Genomic DNA, 27,655 nt, shown 5'->3' with positions numbered 1-27,655 from the left:
GCCATCCATTATTACAGTACAAGAGGGAGCCGGTTTTAGTTTGAGAGATTGTCGATGGAGGAACATTATTGATTGGGTTTTGGAGGCATTGATTTTGATTTTCCACGTGTTGGCATAAAAAGCAAAGGCGTCAAGGCATCGTTGAAGTTTGTTTGTTATTTCACGAGGCCTCCTTCCCTTGACGGTTATAGCGGTATCATCTGCGAACAGGAAGAACACGCAACCGTTGCCCAAGGGAGGAATGTCGGAAGTGTAGATGCTGTATAGCAAAGGGCCCAACAGGCTGCCTTGCGGAACACCTGCTGGGATGGAAAAGGTGTTTGAATTGCAACCATTCAACGATACCTTAAACGACCTTTGCTGGAGGTAGTTACGGGTGATTTTTACAAGATGTGGTGGAAAGTTGAAGTTACAAAGCTTGTACACAAGTCCGTCATGCCAAACATTGTCAAACGCCTTTTCAACGTCTAGCAATGCCATGGCTGTGGACTTGGATACAGCTTTGTTACTTCGAATGTTATTCATCACCCGAACTAGCTGGTGATTTGTGGAATGCCCTTTCCTAAACCCAAACTGTTCAGGTAGGAGAATGTTGTTCTCCTCGACAAACTTGAGCAAACGATTGAGAATTAGTTTCTCGAACAATTTGCTCAGCGCTGAAAGGAGGCTGATTGGTCTATAGCTGGAAGGTAGTGATGGATCTTTACCGGGTTTGCGGATTGGTATGATTTTTGCTATCTTCCAGATACTTGGAAAGTAGTGCAGTTCCAAGCATCTGTTGAACATAGCAGTCAAAAGCGAGTACACTTTCGTGCTCAGCTTCTTCAATACCAAGTTGAATATACCGTCAAACCCGGGAGCCTTCATGTTCTTGGTGTTTTTCAGCGCTGAGCAAATCTGCTCCACTGTAATATTTTCTGCCGGAGGGACGACACAAGCGGAGGCATCCAAGTTTTGTACACATTACGTCACCTGATTTTCGAGCGGACTTTGGATAGTTGAGCCAAGCAAATGCGATGTAGCAATATGATTACCAATCGCGTTTGCTTTCTCTTGTGGGGTAATGAGCCGATTGTCATCATTTCCGACTCTGAGAGGAGGAATGGGTTTGGGATGAGTTTTCAGCACCTTGGCTACCTTCCAGAATGGACGGGAGCGGTCATCCATATTCTGGACAACACGCCCGAAACTTTCATTTCGGAGAGAGTCCATTCTGGAAGCAATCTGCCTGTTCAGATCGGCCATTTCATGTTTTTTGCTCAGATCTCTCATGTCCTCTGAAACTGCCCGAGCAAAGTAAAATATCAAATTGATAACAAGTTCTATTACCCGGTTATCACTTTTTGATAACTGAATACGTTAGCATGATGGTTGAATTAACAGCCAACATAACGAAAATGATAACAAAAAATTGCTCGTTGGATATTACAAAAATAACTAATTTTGTTATCATTGATAATATCTTGATAACAAATTCTGTAAGCCATACAAATTTATTCCATAAATTTTAAATCATGTTATCATTTTGATATCAAAGCCTTACGCTGATAACTGAAATATGATTAGAGATTAAAAGCACTAAATAATTTATGAGATAACAACTGAAAACAAAATGATATCTGGGATAAAAAGACTTGTTATCTAGATGATATCGAGTTGTTATTCTACTTTGCTCGGGTGGCGTCTACGCACATTTCTCAAGCGAATCAGTAACTGGGTGTGGGAATCAATAGCAACAAACTTACCCCTCACAGGAACTTGTCGAACGCATGTCTCGTCAGCCACGGATATGGCCTGGTGGAGTCCTTCCAGAGCCCGGTCGATGTCCTCTACGGTGTCAAGCGGCGGATTTTCGTTGATGTTCCGGTCTATCACACGTCCAAACTGGACCCAGTTTACGTGGTGGTAGTCTTTTCGTAGGATTGGAGCAGGAGCTATATTGATGCCGACCTCAGCCACCACCGGTTGGTGATCGGAGCTTAAGTCGTTGATTGCCACCGGCTTGGATAGCCCGAAGTTCGTCAGGAAGAAGTCCAGCGAGGAAGGGTTTCCCGCCGGAGAGATGAATGTCGGTTCATCCGGAAATTGCACTGTATACAGCCCATGCTGCGAGTGGTCGAAGAGCAGACGTCCATTCTGATTCCGCTGATAGTTCCGCCATGCTTCGTGGCGGGCATTTAGATCGCCCCCAATGACGAATCGTGAGCTCGTGCGAGTGATAGTGGTGAGGTCGTTTTTGAATTTCATCCTTAGTCCGTTGCTGGCAGCACACTGACGAGGGCAGTATACGGCGATGAACCGGACGTTTCCGGTTGGTGATTCCACCTCCACACTAAGGGCCTCGATGATAGAAGTGCGGATATGCGGCAGCGTGTAGAACTTTATTCCTTTCTTGATGATGATCGCAACACCTCCCCCCCTGGAGTCGATACGATCAAGCCGGATAATGTGGTGTTCAGGTAGCCAAAAACTGTCACCGGATTCAAGGTGGGTCTCTGTTAGGAGGCCCACGTCGATACTTTGCTTGCGGAGGAAGTCATCAAGCTCGAGTCTTTTTGCTCTTACAGAGCATGCGTTCCATGTGACGAAAGTTATCGGTTTAGACACCATACTGAACTTACCGAGCACTTGGATCTGTTCGGTCATGTCGACGAAAATCTTCATCAGCTCATCCGCAGAGAAGAGATCGGGATTGGCGTTTTGTGCTGGTGGTTGTCTCCAGAATCCAGGGGGGGATGGAGAGCTTTGTCCAGCTGAGGCACCAGACGTTTCTTGACGGGGGCCGGATTGCACCCGTGGATTTGCTTGACCGTGTTGCGTATCACGAAGAGGCGGGAAGTCCTCCATCCTGAATGCCGGAATGTTTTCCTTCTTCCGTCCTGGTTGACTTCTTGTGGATGCCTGCTTTCGGATCCGCTTGAAATCATCGCGTTTGGGGCACTGTTTGTCGGACCCTTGATGAGCTCCACCACAGTTGGCGCTTTTGCACGTTTCCGACTCGTCGACAACGCACTCGGCGGAGACATGATTTTGGGCGCATTTGCCACAGCGCGGCTTGATGTAGCATTTTCGGGTACCGTGCCCGAAATTCAGGCAACGCTGACACTGGGTGACGTCGTGACGGCCGCCACGGTATGGCTCCCATCGGACAATGATGGCATTGATGGAGCGGATAGCCTTCAACGCATTAAGCGTCACCGTTCCCTTCTGGAAATGCACCAGGAAAAGGCAATCCGGATATTTATTGACGTTCTCGTCCCTCCTTGTCATCCGGAAGACGGCAGTTGGGGCCAGCTTGTAGCGGTTCCTGATTTCCACTTCGATCAACTTCGGGTCAAAGTTCGGTAGACCCCTGATGACGACCTTGAGTGGTTTCTAACCGGGAATGTCATGGGTGAAGAATTCCACCTTGGAAGTCCTCAGGTGGGCGATGACCAAGTCATACTCCGCTTTCGTACGGAGCACCACCTTGGTGCCGACTCGGCCCAACTTGAATTCGGCTTTGACGCCCAGCGACGCCAGATCCGCGATGAGCTCGTTAAGATGGGCATTTTTCACTACCAGCGGAGGTAGCTTCACTCTTGCCGCGCACCTTTCAGCAGCGTTTTCTATTTCGGCAGCGTCGCCGAAATCTTCGTTTGTCGCAGAGGCATCCTCGCGACCAATTGTGCCATCGGACTGACCCCGATTCTTCTTCCTCTTCTTGCTGCGTTTTTCCGTCACAGCTGGTTGGATATTCCCATCCATGGGGAGAACAGCAAACCTGTTGGATGTAGGTACACCCGAACTTCCTTCACCGGGGTTCTTGTCCTTCACCGGGCTTCGCGAGCGATGCTTCCCCATATCGGGGCACGCACACACACACAAAACACCGCGAAAGAGAGAGAGCGCGAACACTTCACCACGAACTTTTCGAACAACTTGTCAGAGCGAGCAAGAGCCGAACTATACTGCTTGACGATCAAGCAGAGAATGGTAACTTTATTCTTAGTTAGTTAAATGATCTTTATTTCTCGTGTTTGTGTGGTTTACATGTACCGTTCCGATTCAAATTTCGGACGATTCAAATTTCGGACACTTTCATTTTTAATTAAATATTACATCCAGTTAGAAACAAAGTAATAATGTTAGATGATCGTGGAGGGCACTAGTCAAAAAAATTTAAAATTTACAAGACATGTGGATCATATTCGACCGAGATAATCAACTTTTAAAAGTGTCCGAAATTCGAGTTTAAGTGTCCGAAATTTGAATCGGCACGGTATGCATTTTTCAAGTGACACAGATGCGTCTTTTCAACTTTAGTACAGTGAGATTTTAATTATTATTTACAGTTTCTAGTCCTATCAGGCCTATTTTAAAGTATGACCACCTTGGTGGGATTGGTTTGATTTGAATTGGAAAAAGGAGTCTACTTATAACTACTATTTACAACTGGTAACTTTATTCTACAATTCTTTTCCCTTATATAGCAAAATTCTATCCTAAAAATGATCCTCGAATAGAAAAATTCCCTAATCTAGTGTGTAGGTGAAAATGAAACACCATTAAAAAAAACTAGATTCCTTTCTACATTTATCACCTTCATTCTCTCCTAATTTACGTAACAAACTTCTGGCATGCGCTTATCTATCGTGCAGTTCATATCCTACAACTCTATTCTAAGCTTATACCTGAGCGTGGCAGACATAGACCTAAGTAAACAACTAGTCTTGTAATATATCGTTCCACTTTCTTTGCAAAACGTTATCCTTATACCTGTTTTTACTTTACGAGGAAACATGGTTTGTCTGAAATACAATTATTTCCATACTTTGATCTTTACTTGATAATTAATGATGTTGCTTGATTAGCAAATGTCGCGTTCGCAACACCTAGGTTAAAATGAAATGAAATACATTTTGAAGTTGAAACAAATAAAGAGATAAAAACCCGAATTTATCCACCTATGGTGTGATCAGACCCTTCTTACTAATTCAAGTTTATTAATTTTATTGTCATTATCAGTGACCAAGCCCCCCACCCCCGTGTCATCCAGTGACGCTACGCCACTGCCTGGGGGTACCCGGAATATATCCGGGTGTAGTCTATTTGGTGAGGCTACCAATCACCTTATCATCGTATTTTAATGTGATTTAATGGGTTTTAATTCAATTCATATTCAAGCAACTTCCCCGGGGTACCCGGAACATGTCCAAGTGTGTCCAATGTGGTCTGGAACACTTAACACGACTTGCATTGATCTTATTTTTGAATTCTGTAGTAATTTGATGTGTCGCATGATGGTTTTAATACGTTTTCCGTTAAATCCAGCGTGAAGGCCCATATTCACCGGATCTTATTCTGACACTAAGCATCTTCAACTTTACAAATAGGGTGTTGAAGGGTCTTATTTAGCCGGGTTGGACACCGTGTTAAGATATTGTTTTATAATCAAGTATTTATGTTCATAGTAAATTGTTTGTCAGAGTCGGAATTTTGAGATTTTAATTAAAAGAACCTATTGTGACACGAATGACAATGGATTAACGAATGAAGCTTAGTTTTGCCATATGTTGGTCGCTCATTAAATATCATAAATCTTTCAGGAAATGAAACCTAGATGAAACAAGATAAGGTGTAGTGCCATTGGGCCTAATGCCAATTGGTCGAACGGGTCTTGGGGACGAAAGATATTAGGCTGAATGGGTAATTAGGCCGGATTTAGAAAAATGAAATATTGAGCTTTTCTTTCTATTATCTTCACACTTAGAAAAATTGATATAAATTTAGGTGCTCTGAGACTGACATATGCGAGTGTCAATTTTGATATAAAATTGAGTCATAATAGACGCAAATTAAGCTCAGTTAAACGTACTTTCGAACTTTTCAGTCTCAGAGCACTTAATTTTACATTACATGCTTGTTTACGTATCATCCTTTATGTCAAAGATGAATTTCGTCACGTGTAAGATTAGGTATTTCTAAGTGTGTGGGACTTCGAAAACTTTCAAAACTCTCTACCTGAACTAAGGATATTCGAAGCTCTTGGAAGGAGCGCATACATCTAAAATCAGTGAGCAACCTGGTCTAAATTTACCATGACAGTCTGCTCGGCTCTGATTTTTCCATCGGAATGTATTTACCTTTCTTTGCCTGAAGGATAGAAATACTCAATTGGGAAAACAATGTTGTTCAAAATATCTTTGCAATCTGTTTCAACGACAGTAATTCTCTCTTCAGTCACTCAGGCAGAACCCATTTCAATGGGTGATACAATTTTGAGAACAGCCAGAGTGTGTGTGTATGGGCTCCCCTCTAACAACGGGACAAATTGGGCCAATTAAAGGGTGATTAACTTGAACCGGCGGAGCCAGCAACGACAGTTAATCGCAACAGGTTGTCCCGACCCGACCCGACGACGTTGCTGGGATACCACAACATATTCCATCTTCTGTGAAATGAGATTTCCTCACTTACCTCCGGTCGTATGACAGTGCGGTCGCTGTTAATATATATACTCCATCTTTGCAAACCGAGTTTTATGAATTTTTGAACAACTATTAATTGGATGTGGTGTTTATACAATTTTGTACACTACTTAGACAGGTGTACTACTCACCACTTCCAAATAAATAAATGTGGAATCTTGCAAAATAAATTAGCGTGACGCCTGGATGGAATAATCATATTGAAGCTTAATTGAAGTACTGTACCATTTAATCTTATTAAACAACCTAGGCCTGGCCTATAACTTATATGAAAGTGCTCCTTAAAAATTGTGTTTTGTCGAGAAAATAAAAAGCCGACGGGAAGCAAATGATTGATATTTCAAAACCCACCTCTTGATAGCTACCCAGACAACCAGAAGTCGTATAGCAATGTACGTAAAGTATCGTAAATAACTACAGTTTCAGTCAACATCGCATATAAGTATGACATACATCGCATTATGTTTAAGTTAAATCGTATAGAATGCAAATTTCCGACTTATTTACGACGAATCTTTTTTTCATCGTACTGTATCACAAATTAAATCGGATTACATCGTAAGGTTTTTCAAATTGAATTTGTTATTACAGATTGAATCGTATATAATCTCAAATCAACTCGTTTAAAAAGAAATTAAAATTTGCACGTATATGGCCTCCACTTTTGTAGGTATAGGGCCTATTTTTGCATTCTATACGATTTGTTTGTTTGTATATATGTTTGTATATCACGAAAACAACTTTAAATATACGTACATTCTGGTTGTCTGGGTAACATCTAAAAGCCAGAGATGAACCAGCCATCGGCTGAATATCTCTTTAATAAAGGTAACTAACTAAATAAACCCAACCTCGATACAAAATGATGTCGAAAGAGTGATCCTTTCGCAACACTAATGGAGTTTTCCACTTCCTCTCCAGGGGATCTGTAGCAAATCGAACTTTGTCATCGAAGCGAACATTCTTTTCCAATATCGAACTTCATGGGAAACCGGCATAACCAGCTCGTTACTCCGACTGCAAGGGACCCGCAACATCGTCGAACATGGAAATCAAATCCCCAACGAACCGCAATGACAAATTGTGCCTCACCACAATCCATGGAACTGCTCGGTGGAAAAAAAATCGAATCTGTTGCAACAGTAATGCAGGTCCGCTGCATTCCTCGTCTCCTCCGGCCGCGGATGCACATTTCCCAATCGGATTGTTCCACGGCGATGGAAAATTTCCGTTCGGTTTTTTTTCTTCAACCGTTTCGCAAGGCACTGTTGCTCGAATCGAAACAAGGAAAATGAATTTCCCTTCCCTCGTTTCAAACTTGCATCATGCTTTTTTTATTCCAACACCAAATCACAAGACTTCGCAGAAATCTGCTCTTCGGGGTTCGGTGGTGTGGCTGTTGAAGTTCAGTTGGATGAATTTTTCATACACTCTGCCCTTGCAGCTCCAAAGTGGATTTCGTAAGAGATGCTGTCTGTGCAACACTTGCTCCCCAATGGCACACAAGGGCCAGCAAGGAACGGTCGTTAAAGTACTGTACTGTTCTGCCTAGCTCGGTCAATGCTGTAGTCAGGGATATCGCCCAACACCGGTTGTTGATTGAAAATTTTCCTCAACACAGCACCGTCAGCTTCCGGCTCAAGAATTGCGGAGACAGTTTTGGCCTTTTTTATCCGATTACATTTAACCACACCACAATGGCACCGAATCCGAGTGAACTCTTCTCAGTGCTTCCCGGAGGAATACTTTCGGACAGCTGGGACTTGTGATAGTACAAGCAACAGAGCATAAAAAAAAAAACGAGACACCAAGCTCAAAGGCGATACAAAAGATGCTTTCCGGCTACAAACGACTACAACTAGACGACGACGGTGGTTGTGTCTTGTGTCAGGAAATTTGCATAATTTTGTACATCGGAGCTTTTCGGGGGATTTTCTGTGACACTGCTATTGAAAGTTTTCTTTTCGGCATTTTTCTTGGAACAGTGTCTTTTATGGCTACTTACACACACACAAAAAATCTAATCTCCGACATTATCTCATTCCATTGCATTGCAGATTCCGCACCACGTTGCCATTGAGTGAGCAACGATGCTTCTACAGCCTGGGCCTACGCTCAGTGCTGACCAGCAATCCCAGCAGCAGCAGCAGCAGCCATCACATCAGCAAACGGCTCAGCAACAGCCAGCACCAGCTCAGCCAGTTCTACAGCAGCTTCCGGTGAACCTCCTCTCCAGTCAGCAGCCCTCATCACTGACCTCCTCGTCCAGTGCATCGTCGACGCCTCCGATTCAGGATGTCAGCCGCTATCTGGAATCGCTGCAGGAGACGCCCAAGGAGGGATGGACGTGCCATACGGCCAAAGACGGGCGGATGTACTATTGCAAGTAAGTGTGATATTGCTGATGACATTACCTTAAACTGTATGACCATGATTTGATGATTCCGTAGCGACAAATTGTTGTTTTGATTAGATTTTAGTTTTGTCAAATTCAAATAGAATTTTCCTGGTGATTTAGCATCAAAAGATGAGTATTTTGTGATGACTAACAAGAAAAAACACTATGAATTTCTCTGATAAACTCACTAAAACTTACTTAAGCTGATTTTTTTTAGTTCAGTTCGTTTATTTAAAAGGCTCAATCGCGTTAGCTTTACGGAGCCGATAAATCATTGTCCATGGTTTAAAAAAAACCCTTAATTCTATGTCTAGTAGAAGTTGGGCCAAGTACTCGTGGCTTACCCGAGTTTTTTTCTCTCCTCTGTTCGGGACATTTTTTTTGTGGACTATGCTGGGGTGCAAATCGGAAACATGTATGGTGAAATAGTGTTAGGTTTTGGACGCTTGTAGCTTTGTCATTTATAAATGAAATTAAAATCAAAATACCCCAATCGATAGGAAATAGTTCTACAAATCTACTGAAATAAATACTTTTCCAATTTTCCATGAAGAAACTAAAGAAAAATGTAAAAATGATAATGTTATCGCTGTTTTCATGAAATAAACGTTTTTCCCAAACCCAGTCGTCACAATAGACGCATTTCGCGCCAAATCGTATTCGGAGCTGGCAGCACCCTCTCAGATTTCAATGAAACTTTCTGGATGTGTGAACCTTGACTAAATATGCCACTTTGCATACTTAGTTTTCCCAAAATTTATCTAGACTAACATTTGAGAAGGGCCAAACTTTTTCTGCCGATTTTTTTCAAAAAAATATTATGGAAAAATGACACCTCCTACAAAAATGTGTTGTATCGATGACTGTCCAAGTTATCAAAAAAAAAAATTTATTTGAGACCTACACTGAAAAAAAATTGATTTTTAAAATTTAAAGTCGATTTATAACAAAAAATGCCATGTTTGATTTGGATGAATTTTTTTTCCTCAAGATAGGTAATTATGTTTACTACCATCCGTCCATACATCGCGAGATGGGCACTTTTAAGGAAAAAAAGGTTTTCTTACAAAAACTCTTTCATGTCTGAACTGATTTTTTTTTGATTTGCCAATTTCACACAAAACTAAACCAGTGAAGCTCAAAATCATCTCAGAATCCAATGAAGCTCAATTTGCGATTCAATTTTGTCTAATCAGCACTTAAGTTCACTTTGATTAATCGAAAATTTCATATGAAAAGGGCTCATGATGCATTTCTTGCCAAATCGTATTTGGAATTGGCAGCACCCTCTCAGAGCTCAATAATACTATTTGGACATGTAGACCTTGTAAAAAAAATATCATTCCCTTATTTTGTTGTCTACTATTGATGCAAAATTTGATAATATGTGAGAGAGAAAAGACAAGATTTTTCATTTATCATTTATTTATATATTTTCAATGTTTTAAAACCTATCATTTTTTAGATGAACAACTGAACTGCAACTGTATCGTGAGTCATTACTTCTGATATGATAATGAAGCTAACATTTTCAAGTTTATTGTCTTTCTTATAATAAACTTCAAATGGATGTATTGTTGCTTGAGAATTATTCCAGTGATATCCTTGAGCAGCGTTTTGGATAATGAATGAATAGTTTTCAGAATAATCACAAATTGCTAGAATTTCACCTTGTTTTAATGATTCTTTTTTATTTGTTAGAAAAGATGACTGTTGTTTGTAAATAAAGTCATGAGTTATAAGTTTGTTATCAATGAGATACGGAACAAATTCATCAAAAGGCTTGATAATCGTTTCCAAATTACAACGATCAGTATTCAGCCACTGTTGAAACACAACATCATGTTTGTCATTTGATTTTAATAGCAAAGTAAGTTCCTCTTCAATATGTTCATTGGAAGCACACTTTTCGCAAGCACTGAAAAAGCATCAGTAGAAATATTACAAAGCATTTTTTTTCTATTATTGCATCTTGTGACATAATTCTTAAACTGTTGATCATTAATTTAACATTTTCATGAATTGTACAAATACATACATTATGTATACCAGTAGAATCAAGCAAAATGCAATGTTTTGGTCGCAATTGTGTAAATACAGTGAAACCAATATTAATATCTTTATATTTATCAACAAAAATCATGTACGCTTCTTTGAGGGACATCATTAACAGGCGTTTTTGAACGTGTTCATTTGTTCCGGGCATAGGTCTACTAATATCATTGTCATCAAAAAATTCCCTAACTAGTTTTTTTGTATCATCGTTGATCCCATGCCCATTTCTTTTGTTGGGTGTGCTTAGAATACCCTGCTCATTAACAAGGCTCTTCACCTGCCTCACCATGTACGTTGGTGCGTTGAATTCTGCTACAACTTTATTCACGGACCAAGACTTTGGCAATACTGATAATACTGTTATCTGATCTTTTCTGTCAGCTGTAGGGGAATGAGCTTCTCCTTCAGCTGCACAATCATTTCTTCGTATGCCTCTACTTTGCTAATGTCTGCTGTATCTAGGCCAAATATATTTTTTCGCACTGCTTGTGTAATTTCTAGAGATTTTATTGAACGATAATCCATGCTCCTCATGTTCCTCGATGAAATTGGAGATAAATTCAACGTTTCCACAAAGCCATTAAACTTCTCAACATTGTATGGGCGTTGCAGATCATCTGCTGATGGAACCGATGGTACCGTATCTGAAGGAAAGAAGAAGAAACAATAATTAATAAGTGCAATTAGAAGGTTGCAGTTAAAAGTTGATAGAATCATCAGGATGACTGTTCTTACCTAGCTCATCTACGGATTGATGGACCTTGATCATCACTATGCTGCTGCCCACTAGTTGACGGTTGGATATTTACTTCATTTCCAACCGATCGGCGTTGTTTTCATAACTGGACTTCTACGGCTACGGCATGACTAACAAATGCTCATCGTTTAATCAATTTCATGGTTATATCCCATAGAATGTATTTTTTCTACCATCGTTGACGATATGGCCCGTAACTTATTTCGGTTGCATCTCGGATTATTTATATTTGCACAACATTTCAATCCTTTGAGCCTTAATTTACTACTTTGGTCCATGATAATAATTTTACTACAACTTGTCTTCATAACTTTCGTTATCAGATTGACTGCTGCTTGTATGAAATCAACCTTAGTTTTATAGTGCTCATAGGTAGAATGAAGTGGTAGGTATATAATGTTAATGGTTTAGGTATAAATAACAGAAGGGCATATAGAATTATGATGCGATACGTTGACTTCCCAAATCGTTGTTGATTCGAAAGAAGATCTCAATTTAAATTTTATTCATACCTAATTCTTTATGGATAATTTGAGCTAAGAATTCTAAGTTGCTATAGGAGTATCGGATTTTGCCTGAGTAGTAGACAATATAATCAATTACCTCGGTTTGCGATCCGGTAATGGACGTTCTGTTTTTCACCGAGACTTGGTTAAACGATCAGTTTCATTCATCGCAGCTGTTCGGAAATGGATACAATGTGTACCGCAATGACCGTGATCGTAATAGAACGGGCAGAGAGAGAGGTGGGGTGTGTTGATTGCTATCTCAAAACGGTACAGTTCATCAAAATCTGTAATCGAAGATGACAGCGGCATAGAACAGCTCTGGGTTAATGTGAATGGAGGCTCTAGGACAATCTGCCTAGGTGTCGTATACATCCCTCCTGATTATTCTACATCTGCGGCCTACATTGATAAACATATCGGATCCGCGTTAGCCATGTCTGAGGAACTGCAACATCAAGACTTTCACCTGCTGTTTGGCGATTACAACCAGCCTGGCCTTTGTTGGACGCTGTCAGCTACTGGACAGGATTACATTGCCTCTGTGGGCTCTACGTTTACTGCTGCAAGTGCTCCACTCGTGGATGGAATGGCGTTACTCGACATGAAGCAGATAAACCCTACTGTGAATTACCTGAACCGAACCTTGGACTTGATATTTGCTAATTCCGATGCAGTTAAACACTGTGATGTAATTGAAACACCTGAAGCTCTTATTGATGCTGACCCGTTCCATCCTCCAGTTTTGGTCAACCTTGGCTGTCCGCCTCTGGTTCGGTACAATGACATACCTGAGGAAAGGGAGTTCGACTTATATCGTGCTGATTATGCTGGCTTGAGTGATGCTTTACGGACCACAGATTGATCATTTCTGGATGTTGCTGACGTGAATGTGGCTGTTTCACTTTTCAACCAAACACTGACATCATTTCTTCGTGAATATGTCCCTCGACCCAGACCAAAGCTTAGGCCAGTTTGGTCAAATGCACGGCTTCAACGGCTTAAACGCAAGCGTTCTGCTGCTTTGAAGAAATACTCTCGTGCGCGAGATGTGATCACCAAACGCAACTTTCCTAAAGCCAGCAACCGGTATAGAAACTATAACCGTCATCTATATTCGACATATGTTCCCATCTTGACTCCGATCCACTAAAGGCCAAGTTCAATGTTCGAACGAGTTTTTTTTATTCATTTTCGAACACACAAAACTCGCGTGAACAAATGCCTGGACCATTGCATCAATCGAACAAAAGATCTCGTAGGATCGAGATCATAACGCATCAAAGGGAAATGTGAGAGCACACCAGGCTGCATCAAGATGGGAAATGACAGGTGGGCAGGAACTCACGGTCTCACAGTGTTGGTGAGTTCTTTGCCGTTAATGTTCACGAAAAGTTCACTATTTTGCCATACAGAAATTCAAAACAAACATTTTTATCTGCGGATTTGAACTGTTTTGACCTGTTTCGTACGACCGGAAGGTGTATGCTGGTCACAAATGCCGTGCCAAACTGATTTCCTACTCAATTAATCAATCTTTGATGTGAATTTCGCTAATAAACACGAGGAGCATTTCATATAGCAAACTTGCCATAACAAAATGGGCATGGTTCATTTAAGTAAACAAACTAACACTTTTTTCCGACTGTGGCACCTCTCTTACTCGCCTGGAGGCTGCATGGTATCGGCATCTGCTGCCAAAACTTATTCAATCAAATTAAATTATCACACACGAGACATAAAAGTAATCAAATGCGATCACCGGTCCACAATAACACATCCAAAAAACTCCAATCTTTCGAAAACAAAACGTTTGCAAAAGACTCTTTACATCGCATTATCACGCGCCAGGTCCGGAATTAACACAAAATCATATCAATTGTTCCAAACTCTGTGAATTTAACCCTACATTTGTACAGTCTTATCGTTGTACAATCGAAAAAGGTAACCAAATTTCCTACAATTAAATTGATTTCATAAAATACATTCTCCCGATTCCATAACTCACTTTACCACCTCATAAAACGAGCAACTTTGTTCGCGTTATTCAAAAATGATATTTTTTATAGCACGTTACTGTTTCTTCTCCTAGCGTCCTCATAATCGTCGATCTGTTCCCACCTCCTCTTCCTCCACCCCTTCCCCATGGCACTCTTCTAACAAGCGGAAAATCAACTAACTTTGCAGCATTCTCCGAGCAATGATGTTGGCTGCACCAGCTGGGAAAACATTTTTGCAAACGAAATGGAATCCAATTGCTGGAATTTGCTAAATTAGATTTGTTTGGCACATCACATCGTTCAGCGCCGGTCGAAGCGTTCGAGGAGACGTTTCAGCTCGAGTTGGAATGCTCCTCCGTATGTATGTAAGTATGCTGGATTCCGAACCAATGTAACGGATGATTTATGACGAGATGGAATAATGCTCGCTGGAGGAGGGAGAGGGAAAATATGAATTGTTTTGCTCCGAGGGAATCATGCGATCAGGGTAAATTGATTTGCTATTTGTTCTTCATAGAAGTTGAAGCGAATAATGGTATAAAATTTCAGAATCCAATCAAGCGCGGAACAACTTGTTCTACGCGAAATGACCAAATCCCATCGGTCTCGGAGCCCCCGATGTAATTTCCCTGAATATACATTCGAGTTGATCTGCCATAACCGATTCAAATGAAACAGGTTGTTAAAAAACAAGCCCAGGTAGATTGCATTGTGGTAACTTCAACCCAGTAAGTGAGTTTAACTTTCATTACAATTAATGCAGTATAACACATATGGGAAGCCAACAGCAGCAGTGCTGTAAAAAGAGGCATTACAACTTTTTAATACCTTCTGCAGAGAGTTCTACTTGGAAAAAAATGAACCGGCGAAGGTTAAGGTTGTAGAAAGTATTTAATTTTATGACAGTCACTCGAGGATAATGGGCTAACCGTGGAGGAGGAAGGTGTTTCAATTTTCCATCCTGCGGAACCATTGTTGCTCAGTTTTTAATTACATTGGTTGTGCAATTTTGTTGTCAGCAAGTGGTTCATAAAGTTTAAAAGCCTGTTAACTTTAAATGACAGACAGTCATGTATAAAGGCTGAGTGGGGATGGTTTTCCCAAGTTGGTTGCGGAAGGTTTATAAGGGTTGGCTGCTGCAAAATTCTAACTTTTGTATGCTACTTAAACCAGTGCAAAACGTTCACGGGGAAAAAACTGGCAATACTATTCATCTTTATATGCAACCTTTTCTAAATCACCATTATTAGTACAAATTCCAAACTATTAAGAGCAAGACGGATATCTTTTACTAGACAGATAGTAAGTAGGAAATAGTTAGTGTCTCCCAGATAAAGACATATCCCTCTCCAACAGTTAAGGATTGTCCTGGCCACGTCCTTGCAACTGGTAGGGATAGGAAAGGTATGCTAGTCCAACAATTACTTAATAGAGATGCAGAGAACTCTACGACCCCTCATAAATGTCTCGGGAGTTTAGGAATTATGTTAGTAGGAAGGCCAGTTATAGGATACACCCAGTCTGTTTGGCTGGCAAATGAAGATTTTTTTTTAAATAAATTGTGAAATTGCTGTCCAATGCGTCTTCTGAAATAAAATGAAAATATAACATGGTGAACTCACCATCGTTGTCACATCCGTAGCTGATGAATAGGAAGGAATTATGTTAAACTTAAACATAAATTTTGCTACTATTAATATGTAATTTCGAATAGAAAATGATCTAATACGAGATGTAACTTTAGTGCATTAAATTTGAGGCTTGTTATTGAAAAGATTGAAAATCCAACATACAAACATATGATTAAAGGCCGTCCCATCAAAAGTCTATCGAAAAAAAAAATCTATTATTTATGATTTCTGGTAATTATCATTAACTATTCATACTTAAAATACATTACAAACTAGTAAAGTCTTTTAAATGTGAGTTTTGGGTTATGTTAGATAATGTTTAGAATCGATTTACACTCATTTCTATTAATACCCTTATTATATTGACATTGACATTGACAAGACCGTTGTTTGGCAGTCGAGCATTAATATTGACATTGACCTGAATAGAAGTAATTTCGGTAATCTTCCCAACAGCCCTAGCGACTGGAACCAACGTTTAAATTTTGTCCACAAAGCCGCTCAACCGATTAACGCAACATCAATACACAAGATGAAGTCCAATCTATGCCCAACGTATGCTAGACGAATCTGAATAATGGGATATACCTATTCTCTCAGTGCCCATTAGACTGATGCAAAATTCGCTCCACAGCGCTCAAACGGCCCCAAATCGGGCCCCGACTAGCCCCCCGAAACCCGAACCCAGCCGGTAAGAAAATGACGGTTGAAATAAGAACACCACCTTTCTTGACTTGTGCTTCACAAAATTCATTATATTTTGAAGGAATAAATGTTTTCAATTCGATGCCTAGACTTGTTAAACGTGCAACAATACTAGCAGAATTTAAGAGACATTGCATTTCACACGTTGAAACTGTTTTTTAAACAGTTATCGAGTTATTTTTTTCATGAAATTATGAAAGTACCCCACGAAAGGCAGCCTGCAAACAGTGAGCTGCAGAGCCCACATGAGCACCCATAGAAGGAGGAAGAAGCCGCTGGATCGAAATCAGTTTCCTCGTGAGTAGCTGTGGGTCATCTATGCCAAGCGTGTCAACCTTGCTCCAAACAATTAACAGCTCGCCAGCCTCACCCCAATAGCTCAGCATTACTCAACCATCACAGGACCACCACAAATTTGTTAAAGAGTATGTTTTGGATATTGTAAAGGTTATCAATCGGATGTCAGTTCCCGCAAGCAGCTAACTATCAAAGCTCAACCTGGTCTATAGAAGGTGTGGAATTGTAGGCCTGAATGTATTGGTGCAACTCGTTTTTCACTCGCTTTTCATTTCTTTTTTTTTTTTTTCTTTGGTTTGTTTTTTCCGTCGATCTTGTTTTCCGTGCTGAGCAGGCTTCCAGTGCGCGCGCTACCGTATGCGAGACGCAATACGAATAGTCTCACACTCATAGCAGTCTCATGCGCAAGAGATTTGTAGCACTCTGTTTCTCTCTCTTCAGTTTTGTCGCATCTCACATTCTCATAATGTCTGTGTGTCGCACTGTTTTGTAAGCACAGCACATTTCCGGATGTATGCGTTTCATGAGAACGAGTATCATGCGACGTCGCGTGAGCCGAAGCTCATGCGCTTTTCGCAATGAGACGTCGCTAAGCGACGTTTCAATGCGACATCGAAATAACAAACTCAACTGGAAGACCAACTCGTGTTCTTGATGTGGGAAAAGTGTTGTTTTGTTTTGGAATCGATGGAAAGCGACCTAGCTACTACACTCTTATCGAGCATGGAGAAGAGGTGTCGGATGGTTATGACCAACAAAGTTTTTCTAGCGGCAATTTTCGTTGATAGGATTAACTTTAAAAATAGCCCATTCATAACGAACGAAGTAAGAGATGTGGCTTTGGTAAGCGAAATGTACAATCAAGTTGTGGTTTATTTGCTCGTTAATATGCTTTTTTTTTATTTCACCGAGGGTCCACGGTACTAACACTAGGACTATTTAAAAATCTGTCGTCGCAAATTGATTGTTTCAATTCAGCATCATGGTAGCTGATATGAACTATCCTGTGACCGCTAACACATCTGAAGAATTCAGTTGCTGCCGTAGTAAGTTTGGTTGATTGACAGGTATTCAATACAATTCCTGAAACAAGAAGCCAAGCAACAATCCGTAATACAGATATGACACAAATTGTTCCTAAATTTATTACTTTAACCTTAATCCAGCATTTCGTACCTACACACAGAGTTTAGATTACCGACGTCGCTAAAATTTAACTGGGTTTTTAAACAGCTGAGTTTTCAGCAATCAACTCAGTAGTTTTTGGTTTACCTGAAAACTCGGTAAATGGAAAAATCCCTGAAATGTCAAAATTTACCGTTTTAGTCAGTAAAAAAATTGCTGATTTTTTCAGTAATTTATTTGTTTGCATTATTTTTGGTGAGTTTTCCAGTATATTGATGAATAAAAATCAATGAGTAATAAATAAAATATTTCGGATATTTTAAGATATTTATTAGAGGATTCAGGTTTATTTGTTTAGAGGCATAATAGCAATGATGCTGTTTGAACTAATCTTGAGCTATAGTCCAGCTTAATACTTCCTCGTGGTTCAGCCGGCTGGTTGCTTTCTTGAAGTGCCGGATTGCGTGCGTAAATTTGGAGCACTGCTACACACAATTGAAATTTGCTGCAAATTCAATGGAACATCTGGAAGCCGATGCAGGAGTGCAGAAACTGCCCGATTTCGTATGATTTTGCGCTCCTGCGTTGACTTGCAGTCGTTTAACTAATTTTCACAAACATGTTGCTGTTTTCACACACAAATTTCTGAAGTCAAATGCGCGAGATGGAACGGAGGAGAATGACGTAAAGTAAAACATAATCAGTACTGAAAACTCGGTGTTCTATTTTACTGAGTTTTAGTCATTTCCCGTAAAACTGTTATTTAACGGTCAATTCAGTGATTACTATTGCCGCATTCCGTAGTTTCTTGCAAAAACTAATGAACGTCAGTAATTTTATTGAGAACAGCTGAATGTTTGGTAGTTTTTGTGATTTACAGTTCGAGAACTGTAAAAAAATTACCGAACAAGGAAACCGTGATTAAGTGTACGTACACTGTGGTGCAAAGTTGATCGGACAAAGGTCGTTTTCATAAAAACTAGCCAAGTTTAACATGTTATAAATGTGTTCTGTTATGATCAATTGGGCTGAAATTTTGACGCAAAACTACAAATATGTTGAATTTCACGTGTAAGAAATACCAAATTTTTTGAAGCACCTGCTGGAAGGTGACAATAAAAATAAAATTTGTGCATAGCTGATCGGACAAAGGTCAATGGAAAAGCAAGTTTGGTGTCAAAAATTTCAACTCAATTGATCTGACAGAACACATTTACAACATGTTAAACTTGGTTAATTTTTAAGTGCAGACTTGTGTGTATGCAATGAGAAGTCACCACCAACGTTTTTGCAGCAAAGTACACTTCTGCGTTGAAAATAATCCCTTAAAATAGTGTTCACTCAAGCCAGACAAATAAAAATATTAATCTTCAGAGTTCTATCATTACTAGCGTGTTGATATGATCGATCAAGTCAGACCGAAATGTGAATTTTTTATTTGATTTTGAGAAAAACGAATTTAAAGTTGGGTGTTCAATATTGTGTCTTATGTAATGGGAAAAATCATTTGACCGTCTTCTCGTGCTACTCTAATTTTTCAAATCTGGCTGAAAAATTGAAATGTAACTGAGGGAATTCTTGATCTTATGGTATCATTAACTCATTTTTTGTTTTTATTTTGCTACTTAGTCCCTTCTGACTTAAGGCCGACCATATGATCTTGTATAGTATAGTGCTGTTTTACATTCAAAATCGTCCATTTATATTTTTACTGGTCTGAGTAAATGTATTCTGAGGGATTCTGAGTCAAATTTGGTGCAAATGCGCAATAACTTGTTTATTTTTCCACAAAATGGGCTGAAAGCTTCAGAGGCTTCCAAAAAATGTATTTTAGAAGATTTCCGCATAAGGACTTGTTGAAGGACACATAGTTCCACAGATATTCCGGTATTATTTGGGTGCTAACATGCTAACGGTATCCCAACTACCGTAAGGTTGCCATCCACCGCTCACGTAGCCTTCCTTTACCTTCCTTTACCATCCTTTCGACAAGCAATTGCGTCTTCCTAGGATCATTAGTGGTGATCTTACGGTGATTCCAGTATATCTCTGGAACCATGAGTTGAGTCTGCTTGAATCTATACTAGAAGATATTTCTTGAACCATCTAAAAACTTTACCCCATTTCAAAATCCACATGTGCAAAGGGCCACAAGTCTTCTGTGAACAAACCCTTGCAGTCCCTTATCTCGTCACCCGACAACATCACTTATGATGGGACCGCGAGAGTCAAAGCATGCGAAACAGCGCACGGCGATGGCGCCCTGAGAGAGCGCATTGAGATGTTTCAATGAAACAGTCGCATGTGATTGAATACATGCGTCGCATTGAGAGAGCAATGCGATGAGACAAACAAAAATTGAAACGCTCGAATTTGTTGAGAGCGTGTAGCTTGTCGCGCGCATCGTTCTGGTCTCTCTTTTGTACAATAATGTAGCACACCATGGATTTGAGAGTCATGCGACGCTCCGTCTCACAGCTCGCTGTCGCATTTGTGTACGCGTGAGATTTCCGGAAGCCTGGTGCTGAGCACCAATGCTACCGACGTGCCAGGAAGGCAGCTCCCACACCTGGACCCTACCTATCGACCCATCAACTCATGAACCGGGGACCAACGGCTTTACTTCCCATCCGAAGGAAGGCGTGGTCAGAGATGTTATGCCTCAGAACATCCCGGCGGCGCCGACTGGTATTGAACCCAGGCCTGCTGGGGTGAGAGGTAATCACGCTTACCACTACACCACCGGCGCCGTTAATCGCTTTTCATTTCGATTCGCACGATTCGTTTACTCAGTCACCCTTGTAGTGACGTCATAATGTTTGTTTCGATCGGCATAGGAAATTAATAAGAATTATAGAATTTGTGTATGTTACCAAAATTTATGAATGGTCTGCCACTAAATGTTGAGATAATCAATTGATATCACACTGTGTATACCATGAAAAAGCAGCCTGTTTGTGAGTTCCATCTAACATACAGCTCGCCAGCCTTATCCGTGTGGAACACCCTAATAGATCAGCATTATTCAACCATCATAAATTTGGTAAAGAGTATTTTTTTACGTAGGATTACGTCTTTCGGCAACATATTGGGGGTGCAATTTCAGAAAATCAAATTCGGCCGCGTTACGAAAAGAGGTCAGGTGTTGATCACATACATATAACTCTGTCAATAGCAGATGGATTTTAATTCTAAACAAGACAAACGATTGGAAATTTATCTGGCAAATTGCTAAAATGAACACTTTATTAATTTTCATTAAGTCACTATTGAAAAATATACAATGTCCAGCTGTTGCAATGGTGATGAAAATTATCACCGATTACCTGCAAACAGCGCATTCCCTAACACAGATTTAAAAATCTAATTCGATCCTGTCTCACTAAACGGTGCACATTTAATCACCGTGTGTGGTGGTGTCCGGTCGACGGTGTCCGCAGCAGCAGCATCAGTAGCAGCAGTGCTTTCGGCGTGTGGCGTTGAACATCGTTATCCAGTACACCACGAAAGGCATCCGGAAAGCAGCAAGCATCCATAGAAGGAAGAAGAAGCCGCACCGCGATCGAAATCAGTTTCCTCGTGAGTAGCTGTGGGTCATCAATGCCTAGCGCGTCAACCTTGCTCCAAACAATTAACAGATCGCCAGCCTCATCCGTGTTGAACACCTTAATAGCTCAGCATTACTCAACCATCACGACTAAACGGTCTGGACCACCACAAATTTGTTAAAGAGTATTATTTGGACATTTGTCAAGGTCATCAGTTCCCGCTACCAGCTAGCTATCAAGCTATCAACCTGTCTATAGAAGGTGTGGAATTGTAGGCAGGCCTGATTGTATTGGTGAGATTAATCATATCGTCCGGCCATTTTCCAAAGACGGCGCTGTTCCGCTGGTAGGAAGTGATAAAAATCCACATATAGAATTCGAAAGAAGTGGGAATAGTTCGCTTTAGGTGCATATTCAGGTAAAAAAGTGAACGACAAGTCAAATTAATTAGTCAAGTTAAGTAAATTAGTAAATTAATTAGTATTAGAAAATACTGTTTACCGGAAACACATTTTTATTCATACAGTTTTACCTGCTTTACTACCAATCCCCAGAAAGCCAAAAAAAAAATTCAAATTTGTGAGAAAATTAGCTCTCACGAGCTCAATCTGTCAATTGCCATGTTTTTTATGACACCCAATTTGTGATTTCCTTTCATAGATTACTAAATAGAGTAGGGTAGGGTAGAGAACTACTTTGGTCTAATCGCCGATTTTGGGCCTATCGAGCAGAAAACTTCAAATAAATCCATAATTTCAGAGTTAACAAGTCAATTAGGCGTTTGGTACGATAATTTAGTTAATAAGCTACCCAATAAAGTCAATGAGAACGCGTGATATAAAGGTTTGCACCCATAAATCCCACAAACAAAAGAATTTCTCCGACCGAATCAATTTTTTTCTTTATCCGATAGGCCGAAGTGAATTCATTGGCGTTTCAATGCGTAAGGCCGAGTTTAGAATCCGTAGGCCGAGTTTGGCGTCAAGAAGCAGTGTTAGACTTTTAACAATATCTAAACAATTTGTTTCTCTATATCAAATCTTACGGTAAGCCGGAAATGAGGTAGTTAACCCTATCTGACACTACAAAACATGTCTGGTACCGCATTTAGATTAACAATCTAAGTCCCTCCTTTTTTACATATTCTGCTCAAACGATACTTTCTGCCCCGCCCCATTCATACAATTCGGAAGGAAATCCTGTGAGGGATGAGCTATTTTGAGTGCAGAATGTCTAAAGAAGGAGAGACTTCGGTTGTTAATCTAAATGCATATATAGAGGTACCAGACATGTTTTGCACTGCACTGTCCTCTGTGAACAGTTATTGGAAAACAAATTATGTGTAGTTTCCGATCGATGCCACCGCCAACAACAGCAGTGACATCTGATGGAACATGAAAGCAGAAGCTTGACAAAATGATCAATTCGTTTTTCCCTCAGCTTTCATTCCGCTTTGCACGATTCGTTTTTTACTCAATCAACCTTGTAGTGACGTCAAAATGTTTGTTTCGATCGGCGCTTACATAGGAAATTTAATATGGATTATAGAATTTTTTGTAGGGGAATTGGCTCTAATGTTGGCCTATGGATCTAAGATTGGGCCCATCGCAAAAAATCTGCTATTTATCAATTTTATCCACATAAACGCGTCATTGGGACGGTACTAATGGATATTTTTGGTCGCTTTTGAAAATTTAGTCGATTGCTGAATTTATGTTTGAGCCAGAATTAGGGGCATGTTGAGCATGTTGAGGTTATTAATTTATTTTTGAATTAGCACTCTATATACCATGAAAAAGCAGCCTGTTTGTGAGTTTTTGCCTGTTTTCAAGTAAGGAGTTATCATAAAAAAACAATTCGCCAGCTGGTATTTCCCGGCGACTTTACAAATAAATACAATCAAACAAAATCATCATGCAGAACTAGGATTTGTTTCACTTCATATTTCACAAAATTGCTTTCGAGTGTAATGACATCGTCTCCCGCAAAGTTTACATTTTGACATAGGATTACGTCTCTCGGCAACATATTCTAAACAAGCCAATCGATTGGTAATTTTTCTTCAAAGCTGCTAAATTGAATACTTCATCAATTTTCAATAGGTCACTATTGAAAATTACACAAATGTCCACCGATTGCCTGCAAAAAGTGGTTTCCCCAACATAGTCGCCAAATATTGATACCGAGCACGTAATCCTACGTCAAATCTACGGTCGAGTCTTGGATACAACCTCTTACTTTTTTTTAAACGTGCGGTCTTGAGCAGATCAGACATTCCGACATTCCGGCGAAAAATATAAGCCTACCCGACAATAACCTGACTTCTACCAAACACCAACCCGACATTGACCTGACATTTGGCCGACGTCGATCATAAATTGACCTTACATTGATCCGACATCAGGCCGACATGGCTGTTCGGAATCATTCTTCTGGGTTACTTCCTGACTCCACTGCCGTATAGCAATTGTATATAATGTCTCGTGACAGCCTTTTCGTGACAGCCACTTGGCTAAGCTGAGGTATGTCGTCGGTTTGTGAAGGCTGTTATGACGATAGAAACATTGAAAACATGGTCATAAAGAAATGTATAAATACAGCCCATTCGGTTCACTACGTTCCAAGCACGATGATTTTAGCAAAGCGGGTATAGATGCGACTGTTCTAATACAGCTTTCATTCGTTCTTGCGTGCGCTGTTGCCAAATGATTTCGAATTCAGATCTGAACGTACGGTAGCAAGCGGTAGTAAAGCACACAAAGCAACAGTCAATTTCGTTATAAACCAACTGTCGCGAGAAGGCTATACTATTTGGAAGCCTGCTCGAGCTATTGTATATACGAGAATTGCATGTGTATACAAGCACCGCGTAATGAGAAAACTCTGAACAACTGTCCACCAACAAAAAGATTTTGACTTCCTGAACAACTTTGTCAAAGACATTTACTCTCCATCTGGTCAGGATCTAGTGATGTATCACTTGCGAGAACTTAACATGAATACGAGCGCTACCTAGTGAGAAGATTCTGAATTAATTTTCACAAGCGAAAAGATTATGATTTCCCATGAACAGCTTTGTGGAAGACAGTAACTTTCTATCTGGTCAGGATCTCGAGATTTTCCATGTTGTATCCAATTAAGTCGAATCCCACATAGTGCGGACACCGTTTACGCGGTTTCCATTCACATTTTCTCTATTATCCGCATTTTTCGGGGGTTTACTGTGTTAAAAGTTTAGCTTGTTTAGTTAAAAAGAAGTTTTTTAAGGAATACCCGTTTGTTTCATATCGATACGCCTTTTTAATGCACCACCAACGTAGAGTGCGCCACGCGAGTTCGAGAAGAAACGTCAGCCAAATCGTTTGTTTACATCAGAATAAGTATTTTCCCCAACGCAAATAACAGCATTTTTCATTCAAAATCTTGCCAATTTCCATCGGTAATTGTCTTATTGTACGATTTTCCACAAATCTGAAATGAATTGCACCTTAACTATTCACACACAAGAAATCCGGAAGATCATAACCACTAAGGCACTTTTCTAATTTTCCATTTTTCTCAACAAAAATATTCCTGAACACCAGCAGGATCTTTTCAAAAACGTTACAGAATTAAATTTTTCAACTGTAGATTAAGTTTTGCAGCATCTCAGATGAATCAATTTATCAGGAAAAGTAAAAAAATGTTCCGCTTCCTACGTCTCAAGGCAAAAATTTATGCTCACAACACTCTTTTTGACGTTCTTCTATTCACCACCAGAGGTTGAATCGATCGTTTAGTTTCTATTAAAAAGGCCTATAGTTAGCTCGGTTGCAAAATGGCAATGGAAAACTCACATTGTTGTACAAAGTACAACGCGCGAGTACTCGTGTTACAAAAGTTGGCGCGAGTAACGGAGGGTTAATAGATAAAATGTTCCCTAAAAGATGTGAAATGAGCCATTTTTTTAATGTGCCAATAAAAAAGATGAAATGTCCCATAGAAATCGTCGAAGTTTATGAAACATTTCAGTATAGGGAACCGTTCATAACTTTTTCAGCGAGAAGGGTATCTTTTTTTTATTGATCATTTCCTATGTTTTATGAAGAATATTTTCAATTTTACTGGTGCAAGTTTACTTATTCATAGTTTCTCCATATTTTTATGGAGCATTTCAACTTAAATATAGGCACATCTACCTTTTTTTAAAGGGTAAATGTTTGATTTTGTAGGGTTATTATCTATTACTGCAAAATATGGGCTGGAACCACTGTGCAGTGGAAGCAATTCGCTCGATGCCATTATGCCATCACCTCTTGGATAGGAATATTGGGTTCCTACTGGGGTGAGCAACCTAATTTAAATGATAAAACATTTAATTTAGCCGTTCTGCAAAAACGAATTCTAATGAGCCCTGGGGAAATTGTTTCGTGTTCCCGATAGGTTTCAGAGTATTATGCGTTCAATTTTGAAAGCAATACGCAAATGTCCGTTGGTTTCCTTCTTGGAATAACATCTCTGACAATAAAGTTTATTCCACTGTTCCACTCAGTTCCCCCAAATGCGTAATCATATTTAAACTAAATGTCCAACAAAGCTTCCGTTACATCTGTTACTCTTGGCACACAGTAAACTCACTTGAACGAAAAAAAAAACTCGTAGTCGATGGAGATGACTTCAACCGTGAAAACCCGGAAACTTTCCAGACTCGCTTCCCGTTTGCCAATAACTATACTCAAACACGGATAAGAAAAAAAATCGCTCGTCTCCCTCGATGTGCAACAGATGTGCCGTTTTGTGTAGTTGAATTTATCTTGGAAGTGAGTCCATCTCGAAACGGGTAGGTAAATGAGGAAAGCATTGTGCATGCAAACGAACCAACGCCAACGACGACGGCGAAGTTGAAAGGATATTCGATTTTCCATTTCCGCTGGCACAGTTGCGCTTTTCCGGACCTCTCCACCATTTGAGAGACCACGTCAGCGTCAGGATCGATCTAAAAGAAGTATGTGGTGCTCGATGTAACTGAGTATACACAAGTTCCGTTCGAATACGATGGGATCTGCTGCAGCTTTCAGTTCTGTGGGACTTTTGAAAGATGTTCAGTTCATGGTAAAAAAAAAGTTTATGGAGAGAAAAAAAAACGAATGCTCTCAAGATTTTGTAAGATGGATGGGAACTTGAATTATTCCAGAGGGTTGGTGCAAATCCCTCAGCTCATACGAGATGAAATAATGGAAGCAAGCAAAATGCCGGAACATGACTCGTTGAGTGCCAGTCTCGACGGGAAAAATCGAGTAATTAGCCTCCGAAACAATTAGGTGCTAAACTAGAACTCAAGGCGAGAGTCCCCAAGTAATAACAGTCCAAATCAGAACTCCATCCCAGCCAGTCGGACGGATTTGAACTTCCTCCTTCTGTGTAAGTAAATATAATAAGCAATTTTCCACTCAAATAACCTGGATAATGCGAAAACACATGCTCTAGCAATTTCCCAGATTTACTTTCGTTTCAATTTTTCTACGGGCATCCCATGTGACTAGCGGAGAAATGAACTGCTACACTCATTTTCCGAATAATCAGCTCCATCATCGTCATCGTCGTCGACGAAGACGATGTTCTAGCTGGTACATAGCTCCGAGAATACGTTCGTTCGTGTGTTCCCATCACAATCGTCAGTTTGTGAAGCAATTTCATTCCCCATCAGAAACGCATGCACGATGATAAGGCAACGTCGGATTCGATTATGATGGTGGTAATGCCTTCTGCTTACATCATCGTCAACATCATATTATTTACGAACAACTGTAGTAGGCAGTGCGTTGTCACCGTTCGTTTGGAATGAGCTCCTAATGCCTTCAGTCATTGTCAGAATTTTTTGCAAGCCGTTAATTATAGAATATATTTTTTCCCTCAGTGTAGTTTTTGGCAAGTCAACCTCCTTTGAGTATTGTCTGTATTTGTTGTAAAAAGTGTATCTGTCAAACTGGTTTTCAATTTATCGGACTACTATTTCCGCATTGTGGTGAATGTTTTCTGTGCCGATGCATTAAAGTTAATGACATTCCGTGAGATTTATGTGCAGTAATTTGTGATTTTGTGAAGTGTCTTTGATCTTTTATGGGTCGTATGCATACATAGACAGCACCCCGCTGCGCATTTTTTTTTCAACATCTGGCCCTCT

The 27,655-nt window shown here is 40.1% G+C and overlaps 1 protein-coding gene across 1 annotated transcript in view; it reads left to right on the top strand.

Moving 5' to 3' along the window:
* LOC135717574 (uncharacterized) overlaps positions 1-27,655 on the top strand; it is a 1,030,279-nt gene that overhangs the window by 577,204 nt on the left and 425,420 nt on the right. Inside the window, exon 3 of the mRNA XM_065239713.1 lies at positions 8,528-8,856. Within this exon, the coding sequence (XP_065095785.1) occupies positions 8,561-8,856 (296 nt within the window). The 5' untranslated portion in view covers positions 8,528-8,560. The remainder of the gene's footprint in view (positions 1-8,527; positions 8,857-27,655) is intronic.

This window comes from Ochlerotatus camptorhynchus, unplaced genomic scaffold (genome assembly GCF_037179485.1).
Source record: "Ochlerotatus camptorhynchus isolate MF236.1 unplaced genomic scaffold, CSIRO-AGI_Acam_v1.1 ptg000006l, whole genome shotgun sequence".
Taxonomy (NCBI): domain Eukaryota; kingdom Metazoa; phylum Arthropoda; class Insecta; order Diptera; family Culicidae; genus Ochlerotatus; species Ochlerotatus camptorhynchus.
The sequence above is the reverse complement of the archived record's forward strand: the minus strand, read 5'-3'. Positions and strand labels throughout refer to the sequence as shown.